This window comes from Mytilus californianus, unplaced genomic scaffold (genome assembly GCF_021869535.1).
Source record: "Mytilus californianus isolate M0D057914Y unplaced genomic scaffold, xbMytCali1.0.p SCAF_3, whole genome shotgun sequence".
NCBI lineage: Eukaryota > Metazoa > Mollusca > Bivalvia > Mytilida > Mytilidae > Mytilus > Mytilus californianus.
Window position 1 is genome coordinate 118,079,709 of NW_026262679.1, and position 11,672 is coordinate 118,091,380.

At 31.5% G+C, this 11,672-nt stretch overlaps 1 protein-coding gene across 1 annotated transcript; it reads right to left on the reverse strand.

Annotated features, from left to right (window-relative positions):
• Window positions 1-335: 335 nt before the first annotated feature.
• Window positions 336-3,935, reverse strand: LOC127733733 (fibropellin-3-like). The gene is made up of 4 exons (XM_052243050.1): window positions 3,911-3,935; window positions 2,570-2,683; window positions 1,461-1,574; window positions 336-460 (listed from the first exon to the last, which is right to left on the reverse strand). The coding sequence occupies exons 1-4, from the start codon at window positions 3,933-3,935 to the stop codon at window positions 336-338; spliced, it is 378 nt and encodes a 125-aa protein (XP_052099010.1).
• Window positions 3,936-11,672: the final 7,737 nt, after the last annotated feature.

Genomic DNA, 11,672 nt, shown 5'->3' on the forward strand with positions numbered 1-11,672 from the left:
TTTAAGATTTAAATAATACTATATTTGCTTATATTCAAATAGAAGCTTGTCTTATTCGAACTGAAGAATTTTTTTACAGAAAAAGAACTTACTTGAATTTTGGAGACTGGCAGGCGACAACAGTATACCAAAAAACGTTTAACGACGAATGCGGATAACACAATTTTCAGAATCATTCGAGACTTCATAAATAACAAGATCATACTCTTGATTGTGAATGATCATGTAGTATCAATTCAGTCAGAAAATATGATCAGTAGATGCATAAATAAAAATTTATCTCTTATATTATATTCATAAACAACTGTGATAATATCAAAACAAAATCGGGGTAATTATAAGATACCTGTCTGGCAGTGAGATCCAATATATCCAGGTACGCATGAGCAAGTGTATCGGTTCACATGATCTGAACAACTTCCACCATTTGCGCATGGGTTTGATACACATTCATTGATATCTAGAAAATAAATAGATACAATGCGTTCTTCAACAAATATACATTTAAGTCATTTACACGATTACATTCATATTCATTCATTGTTTTTTTCCTTTTCTGGACAAGAAACGGTCCAAGTGACCAAAAGATGTTAGGACTATATGAAAATATAAAAAATGACGTAGTTAACTTCAGGTTTGGTTGTTGGTTCACGTCTGACATTTCTTTTTCTTCGCAAATTGTATTGTTATAAATTATGCAGTTAGTATTCTCGTTTCCATTATTTCACGTTTTCTATTTCGTGGCCTTTTACATTTGACTTTTCTAAATAACAACATGCCTCTCCCCCAAAACAAATTTGATAAAAAGATGTAGAATATACCAAATGTACAATAAAAAAATAGTTGAAGAAAAGCTTACAATACCATGAAAACCAACACAAAGTCTTCAAAATTCTAAAGCCAGGTTTAATCATACTTCAACAATAAATATGTAAATTTATTAGAATATTTAGTCAAGTTGAACGTTTAGGTCATTTTATATCTATATCTATGCAAATAAATTATACACTCCAGATAAAAAGAATGATCAACAAAATATCAATGAAAAAGAACATAACAAAGGGAAAGGAGAAGTCGTCCAGTTCATCATGCATTTTGGTATGAAGATTACCATGAATAAGTAAGATTGATTTGAAGAAGGTACAGTACATTTGTGTTTCTAGAGAAATTGGGTTGTTTACAGACAATATATCGACTAACTTTCTACATGTATTGTTCAAACATCTATAAGGTAATGTTTAGTGTGTTCGTTCATAAAGTTTTCGTTTAGGTTAAAAACAAATTAAGAATGATAAATGATTACATTGGAAGAACTTCAAATAATTACATCAACATAAGTTTTTTTTAACTTTTTCTACAGACAAATGTTAGATAATCAAAAATCTAAACACATTAACGGTCATTTTTTAGATTTTGTTTAATATACATCATCCTGTCTCCTCTCCCTTAAAACACAATACCTGTTTGACAATTTACTCCTGTGTATCCTAAAACACACATGCACATGTAGGTATTGACTTGGTCTTTACACGTCCCACCATGATGACACGGATTTGAAGCACATTCATTAATATCTAAAAATAATAATATTTTCTTGTTTTTATATTATATAAAGAAAAGGAATACTGATTGTACTAGAAACTAACATTATAAATAACAAGTTGTTTTAATCAGTAAATTGTGCTCTCGTTACCATTAATGGATGGTGTAACTAAGAAGCTTATATTGCGAATCACATGAAGGAGTATCAAACCTTAACTACTCAAATTATTTTATACCATCATCAGACTTGGCCTAAACGGGTACGACACTAACGGTTCTTTTACATATGATTGGACATATATTTGACACTAACGGTCCTTTTACATATGATTGGACATATATTTGAACACTGTCTTATATCATGTCATATGGGACACATATATTCCATAACGATAATTTAAACACGATGGAGTCCGTTAAACTTTCGAAGGGATGACTTTAAGAAGATCACCCCCAGTTTTTGGTGGGGTTCGTGTTGCTCAGTCTTTACTTTTCTTTGTTGTGTTTTGTGTACTGTTATTTGTCTGTTTGTCTTTTTCTTTTTTAGCCATGGCGTTGTCAGTTTATTTTCGACTTATGAGTTTGAATGTCCATTTGGTATCTTTCGCCTCTCTTTAACTTTACCACTTTGAATCCTCAATTTCAAAAAGCTTCCTTGTAAGCAGTGATCCGCTATGATTGGACACGCAAAAACTGATATTTCGCAGGCGCTGCAGGAATGTTGCTGCATATAAATGGAAAGCTCACGATTGGGAAGCTTTTAACCCAAGGATCCCTTGTTGTAAACTTCTAGTCGAAATTGGATATGATGAAATACTACAGAAAAAGATTACAGAGTTGAATAGTGATCCAACTTCGCAATCCATACTAAAGAGATGCACTGTGCATCTCCGTCTGATGAGTTTGTCTTTATGTATATAATAATGCGTAACGTAAATAAGTTCGCAAATGTGTTTCTCCAGACTTCACTAGAACATATTGAAAAAAATCAAGCTTTCATTACCTTATGATTTATAATAACAGATACCTGTTTGACATCTCGAACCAATATACCCAGGAACACATAGACAACTGAATCCGTTCACATGATCTATACAACGTCCGCCATATTGACACGGATTTGATCTACATTCATCTATATCTAAATTATAAAAATATTTTGCGTGACCTCAGTAATTATGTATTATTGTTACTTTGTTTTTGATATTGTAGAAAGCATGTAATAATTTCATTATACGGTGTTGGAGCATTCTATATTGGTTTGTTATGAGCTAGTATTTTGCCTATCTTATGATACAAAACTAAAATCCGGTTGGAAACATGGCAAACTCTAAATATATGAAATTCCATAGTCACACTGAATTTAATGCTGTAAAATAACTTGCCTAAGAGATGGCATGTAATTTCTTAGGGTTCATCAGAAGGAATTGAAAAATATGGCCGTGTTTACACCACAAAATTTACTCCGAATACAGACAAACCTGTGCATCTGGCAAAGTTTTAAGGCATGGCAGGAACTAGATAATTAAATTACAAATTCATTTTATGTTTCAGAAATTTAAAAATTACTTGGAGATTCCTATTTTTTTTTCGTTTCCACAGGAGCGCCAAAATAAAGTCCACTGAATTACAGTTTAAATCACCTATTGTTGTGCATGTATCTATTGTCCATGTTAATTTAAACAACTCACTTATATTATTACTGAGAGGAACATCTCAAACATTTTCCAAAACTTAGTTTATTTTGGCACCTTCTGTGGGTAAGGAAAAAAAAGGAATCACAAAATCCATAGAAGTTTATAATTTTCTGAAATATAAAATGCATTTAAAATTTAGTTATCTAGTTACTGCCATACCTTAAAACTTAAACAGGTGCACAGGTTTGTCTGTACTCTGAATAAAAATTGTGATGTAAATACGACCATAATTGCCAAAGGTTATGATGAACCTTAAAAGTTTCAAAACTTGCCTCATTAATAGAGTGTGAAAAATACAAACCTTTATGAGGTAATGGAATTATGTTAAATATTATTGTAAAATTATTAACATTTATAGGCAATTAGAGTGTGAAAATGCATATAATTTCTAAGACAAAAATAATGTATTGTGAAAAATACAAATATTTATGAGGCAGATGGAGTGTGAAAACATAGAGCGTCAATACAACAATGTCCCAAACAGAAGAATCAGAAACAAAAGATTTGTGCAAAAGGATTTTTCATTGATTCAATGAACCGAGTATCTTTTCTTAAACTGTTAATTTTAAGCTTGTATGATACAATTATATTTGCAATAACGAAGTAGAAGCTGACCTGTTTGACAATCGACTCCATTATAGCCATGCATACATAAACAACTGTATCCGTACAATTGGTCAGTACATGTTCCGCCATTTTGGCAAGGGTTTGATCAACATTCGTTAAAGTCTAAAAAAGCCATACTGTATTGCATTTATAGTAAATATAAAATCTTATATAGAATTATCAATCCACAAAACACAGTAAATTGACTAAACATATAAGTACATCAATATAATTGAAAAACAAGGAAACCACCGATGCGATTATTCTTTAATACGAAGTATTGTTATTATTCAAGTGATCCTATATTTTTGTTATTGTCATATCAATATTATAAAGTTTCTTTCTGTGATGAAATAACTGTATGGCTTAATTTGTATATATTTTTGGTTTTCCATTGACCGAAGTCACTAAGAGGGAGAGTTGAGTACATAAAAACTAGTTAAACTGTACCGGTACAAAATCAGTATACTCCACACTTGTAGTCTGTGCTCACATTTCAGTGTTTTAATTTCCTTTAACGAATTTGATGTTTATGAAAGCGCTGTCGTAATCTATTAATTGTCTTGACAACGAATTAATGATTGACACTTGTCGGTTGTAGAATACAGTATGATACCCCTAGATGTCTTCATTTTTTATATGTGTGTTTTAGTTTACTATCTTATCACCATGCAAATGTAGTCAACATTTATTCATATTCACCTGTATGACAATGTGTGCCAGTATACCCCAGAACACAAGAACAGCTGTATCCGTTTACGTGATCTATACAAGTACCACTGTTTTGACAAGGATTAGATGCGCATTCATTTATAGCTGAAAAAGCATATTTTAGATTTTTAAAAAAGGCGGACGTTACCAATGGGACATTTATAACTCATAAGTAAAAGAGAAACTGACAACACCATTGCAAAAAATAAATTGGACAAAAAAAAAACATTCCACAAACACTCCATAGAAACTTAAAGACAACGCACTCACATATGTAATCAATTTCAAATAATACATCATATGGAACCCTGTTGAATGATGAGGCTTCCTTTATACTTTATACTTAGACAATAAGCAAGACTTAAACAGGGTTTGCATTAAAATCTAAACAAATCAAGATATAGTTCTACTCCGACGCCTGATTAAGTGTTGATATATCAATTTTAGAAAATACATCACTTGTAGTTGAACATGACAATTAGGTATGTCAACACGAGATCTGTTTCAAATCCATCTTGTAGCAAGACAAGAACCTATGTGAAAGTTAGTAACAGGAAACATGCTATCTTAAATATTCCAGAAAAAAAAATCTCGATTTACCAGTCTTCAAACTAAAGAAATGTCTTATAACTCCTCAATACTCTTAAAATACCTGCTTGGCAGTTCTTTCCAGTAAACCCGGGGCAGAAACACCAGTGGTCATTGAACTTGTCTACACAAACACCACCATTTCTGCACGGGCTAGATGAACATTTTTTTCTGTAACCAATAAGAGTATAAACAGTTCTATTATCGTATTGTGGCTATGGATTGCATTATCCATATATTCAATGAGGTTCTGTTTTTCTTTTCTGTGTAACTTCACATATAATAAATCATAAGGGATGTATTAATGAGTGGCATAAATCAATCTTTAAATGGATCTCACGGAAACCTGTCCATAGCCTTTCAAAATACAAATTTCATTGATTTATATCATAATAGATAATTTGTATTTCCATTCATCTGACTTGATGAATTTGTAAAAGTATATTTTATGAATACAAATTTCTTAATTTAATCTTTGAATAAAGATAGAAGGCCAATTAGCCTAGTGACAATTAAAGTCACCTAATATCAATATTTGGGTTATGGGTCACTTTAAAAGCAGTTCACAAGATTCTAAAGAGTATAATTTCAAAGTTTTGACAAAAATAACAAGTAAGTCACTCTGTGCGCATTTAAATAAATGATGGAGATTTTTACCCTATTAAAGCCTCTAAATGTCTTTGATTTGTTTTTGGTGTCACATGGTTGCTTCCTCATTGACGTATACTAATGCTTAAATAATTTTCCCAAAAAAAAATATTATACATCAATGAAAATTTTAAAATTTAATATAAAATAAGTGGTTCCTACTATCATAAGTCAAAATTAGACAACGAATTCAGTTTCTTGTTAGGATTGTGACTTTAAAAAAGAGGCGGAAGATACCAGAGGGACAGTCAGTCAAAACACATAAATCGAAGGGGTGCTGACAACGCCATGCCTGTCGTAAATTGAACGGATCAGATCAAATCAGGGTTAGGGTAATTATACAAATGTCTGAATAATACTTCATCATTGTCGTAAACTGAAAGGTTCAATAGAAATATAAGTAACATCATTGAATGAAACAACACAACACCGAAATTCAAGTGTATTACATATAGCTCTGTCATCTGCCTCTATAGTCAATTACAATACTTTGCATATAGCAGATACATAAAGCACGCAACATATTTTGTTTAAGTTTAAATCATATTTACTCAACAATAAATAAAAGAATAGAAAAAAATATTACCGTGGCAGTCTGTTTTAAAATGCTTTGGACAGGGTGTACGCAGATAACAAAATTGTGTAGAAGTACAAGGATTATTCATTGCGCAAGATTTTTCCCGTGAAACTTCATAGTGCTCCTGAAATTAATTGTTTTACATACATTTTCTTTATTTATTTACAGTACAATAATTAAATCTGAAGTAAAAATTAAGTAGTGAATTGTCAATGTACAGTGTTAAAAAATATTGTAATGGCAAGCGACAAAGTATTTTACCTAGCTATAGATATTGACTTCATATAAATCTTATACCAAGCATTTATTGCTATAGTTTGTACTTGATCAATTTTGGTTAAATTATTAGGGTGGGTTTCTTCCAATTTTGATAATTATCTAAAAGTACATCTTGTAAATTCTGTGAATTATTATATAAATAACTCAAAAAAGTTGATACAAAATAGTAGGGTTTTTAACTTAAGACAGAGGCGAAAGATATCAAAGGGATATTCAAACTCATTTGTCGAAATTGAACTGACAATGCCATGGCAAAAAACAAAAAACGACGAAAAGACAAACAACAGAACACAAAACACAACATAAAAAACTAAAGACTGAGCAACAAGAATCCCAAAAAGGAAAAAATATTAAAGAAAAAATCCAGCTATATATTGAAATAATAAAATTTCCACTATGCAACACCATTTCTTATTTATCCTTCGTGCTCCGATTATAGATAATAATGTAGGAAGCACTTTTGATAAATATAATGAGATGGAAAAGTTTTCCAATCTTTTTAGTACATAGGATGATTTAATACACGTGAAGGACGCAACTATTTTGGTATATATAAAAAAGAAGATGTGGTATGATTGCCAATGAGACAACTCTCCACAAGAAACCAAATGACACAGAAATTAACAACTATAGGTCACCGTACGGCCTTCAACAATGAGCAAAGCCCATACCGCACAGTCAGCTATAAAAGGCCCAGAAATGACAATGTAAAACAATTCAAACGAGAAAACTAACGGCCTAATTTATGTACACGTACACATCCAACATCCAATGGATTCAGTGTAAAGATGTCATAAACAGACAGAGAAAAACATGACCTTGTGCAATGCCAAGATACAGGTATCGACAGATTGTAGATCTATGAATGTGTATATGTATATAACAATAATATTTAGTTTGCTTTTAGTTTACTGATAACTAAATCGATATTAGTACCAATAAAAACAATATTTAATGATCTAATTACAGTGTTGAATTGGTAACCTTTTAGAGCGTACGTAATGAAGATTATTCATGAAACATGTTTCCTGAAAATGGCAATAATTTGTTATTAATATTGAAAAAATTAAGACAACAATTTAAGGTTCCTGCGTCCGAAGCGCTTTTCTGGATTCACCTTCATCAGGAACGCTCAAAACCGAATAGTTGAAAGCCAAAATGAACCGAAACAATTTATGAGCTATATGACCAAAAAGGACATAAAATAATAGCCAAATCCATCTCAGGTCAACTTTGTCTGTGGTCGTTGAAATCTTGGTAAACTTGTTGTTGGCTATTACCTTCATCTTTTTTCAAATAATCGATTGCAACATTCATTGTTGTTTTTTGTTCTTTGTTGAGTAATTCATATATAAAGCATTATATTTGTAGCCCATATGATGCTCGATGACTAAATTAATATTTCATGAGAACTCTTTAATTCATATTTATTTATATGTTAAGTATCTTTACCCTGCAGCTTGTTTTGTGCACTTCACAGTAACCTTCGACGTTAGCGCACGCAGGATCGCTTCGTCGTTTGTTTCTAGTTGGAACTTTAAGAATGAGTGTGCCTCACTTTGTTGTATTTTCCACGGAGCTTCTATCGCTGCATGGTTTGTGTTAGAAAATTCTACAGAGTTAAAATTCATAGTAAGCAAAATCTCTATTGAAGTTACAAGTTCGCCTATGTTATAAATAATTAAATAGATATATATTAAATAGTTAATGTACTGAAATCTACAATAAATATGAAGATATGGGTCAATATACCATATTTAGCATCTCATAAAAAATACACTACACATTCTAACATACCAAATTTGCTGCATGTCGAAGTTACGTGTTGCATTTGAAAGTGTTCTTCCAAATACAAAACAAAAAGTATTTAAATAACTTTATCTAAACCTTACAATAAAGTTTATCGAGTGCGGTATAAACAAATTTTTAAAAAAATGACAGCTTTCTAATTTATGGTTACAGTTATAGTCATGGTGATATCTGTGCATTAAAACACTTACCCATCAAGGTCAAGATGAACGCGAAATGTGAAGGAAACATCGTGTCACTGAGAAAGACAAAAATAATATGAGGAATAAATACAAATTGAACAAGTAATCCTGTGTTAGGATGCTAACACAAAAGTCGCCAAAACAGTAATTTTATAACTTTATAAGTTTAATAGTTACTACTCTTTAACTTCATGTAATTTGCAGTATTAATATCAAGTATAAAAGGCGTGCAAATTAAGCAGCACAGAATATAAATGCATGTTTTGTTTGAAGCCATATGGTCTTCACAGATGCATTTATATTTTAAAAGAACGGTCAGGAAAACTATTTAAAAATTATAAAAATAGTACATATATTAAAGAAAATACGCTGTAACTCTGTCAAATATTTGGGTAATGTTGGTATCAAAAATAAGTTAACAAAAATAACGAACTCCAAGGAAAATTCAAAACGGAAAGTACCTTATCAAATGGCAAAATCAAAAGCTCAAACACATCAAACGAATGTCATATTACAGACGAAACGAAAGGTTAAGGACTTGGAATCACTGTAAAACCCTTGTTGAAAGTTTCTTTTGAGTAATACAAAAATATATGAAATTTAAAAAGGGGGTATATTTGCCCTGTTGTTCAGATCAGTAGCACCTGTACTACGAATAACCAGAAACCAACGCGCTTTAATAAGGTATGTTGAAATTTTTAGCGCAAGTTAAGATAAGGTATAGTTTTGACACGGAATGACTGTCACTTTATTTGAACTTTGAAAAGACAAAATATATATATGAATGCTTAAAATTGCAAAATTCAACACAGAAAGCAATGGGGCTATAAAGTAGTGGTTTTATTCCTTTTATACTGGGGAAGTAACATTTGCTGTAAACACGGTATTTATAAAAAATCTCTCAGACCCAAGTTAAGATTGAAATATAGAGGAATATTCAGGAATTATATCAATTGAAAAGTAACGAAACAAGGATAATATTAAGCAAAAAGCAAAACTACATACCCTATCACATTTTTGTTAACACGCTATTTCATGGAAGGATAAATATATTCGACAAATATTTGATGCATTTACGACTGTGAATTTAATAGCATCTGTGAAAAAATGGACGTCATTCTGATTAATTTCAGATACTTATGATTCAATCAGTAACCTTGTCATATATTTCATCTCAATTGATCGCTCTTATCATATATCATGAAGCTTGAAATAGCGACATATCCCAGCAGCTCATCCCTACCACTCATTACACATGTTTTGTATACTTCTCAGTAAATTTTGATTAAAAGTTAGTTAGACCGTAACAAAACAAGATGGGCATAAGGTTGTCAATCTTTGATGTGCTTTAGGGAAATCTTTCAACATTCAGATTAGATAACTATACGAATCAAAATGTGAACTAAACATTAAAAATTCAATACAATAAGTGTAACATTTCAAAAGCTTATGGTATGTTTTGCAGTTTACTAAAATGCCAACTGCTATTTTGGTGTTTGTGTGGTATTTTAGGGGACATAGCGTTTTTTTCTTTTCTTTATTCAGTAAATATCGGCATGTGAGGGCAATAACTCCTATATGGAATTGACTTATGATTTGGGCTATTTTGGAATATATGTAGATCTTGTCTTGCTGATCATTTTTGTTATTTTAATTTTAATCTATCTATTATAAATAACTCCTATAAAAAACGACCAACGATTTAAGCAATATTGACTTATTTGTAGATCTTGTCGTGTGGATCATTTTGGTATTCAAAGTTTCTCTGTCTATTATAGTTTTCAAAATAATTGCCCATTAAGCAAAACATTGATAAAATCGACAAAGGCCTGTAATTTCAGAGAAATATATTTTTGTAAAAGTTAACGGACGACGGACGACGACAACGGACGACGAATCCAAGTGGTGAGTATAGCTAAAAAAAACACGCGCATCAAGATGACAATAACTTGGTTCAAGACATCCGAATGTATAGTTTTGTCCGAACTGACGAAGAACTAACCACTATCAAATGCAATGCATTCTTACTATTATAGATAATATTTTAATAAAATCTTTTAGGCCGTCACGTCAGACAATAACTATAGTAATAATTTACTAGAGTCCGTTCAAAGAAACGATGACATACAAAAAAGGTCGAAATATCCATGTAAAAGTAACATTTTGAGATCGGTATGAAAGATAAGGATAGAGCTCCGAGTGAATTAATAGTCGGCTTGTTGTTATTTCATACATAAGATGCAAATTGTTTTTAGAAAAGAGTGTTCAGAACGAACAAGTAGAGCTGAGAGCTATTGCTCACTTATGATATCCCTGCTTTGAATATTCGATAAGCAGGAAGCTGAAGAAAAACGAATCTGAACGCATTAAACGGTAGAGTCTGTTCACATGAGACCTGCTAGCAAATTGCCGGAAGCTCTTATTAGCAGTTATGTAAAATTTCATACATGTCCATTATATATGTTTAGAATGTATAGTTATTCGTTTAAGATGAAGTTGATGAGCGATGAATCTGAAACTGCGTCACATGCTGGCATAACGTCTTATAACAATTTTTAGAAATCTTTTATTTATAGTTCCTTTTGGAAAATTCAACCAAAATTTCATACTTGGCAATTATGTTTATAATAAATAAATATACGATAAACAGAAGCTGGTGAGCGATGAATCTGAAACCGCGTCACACGGTATAACATGCTGATACTGACATAAAGCCAGATAACAAATTTTAGGAGGTTATTATCTGTAGATCCAGAGAAAATGCGACGGATATTCAATGGGACGAACGGACGAACGGACATATGGACGGACAGACAGACAGGTTAAAACACTATACACCCCTCTTTAGAATAGGTATAATTATGAACCAATAGGATGTGTGTTTAAGTAAACAATCAATGAATGTCGATTCGTGAAAGCAAACCACACGATGTATTTTTGTTATTTGTGTCGTTGAATTTCTGTCTCATTGACGTGTTCCTACATATCTTTTTATCTTCACTTTGAATATCAAAATAAACAATCCGTCGAGAA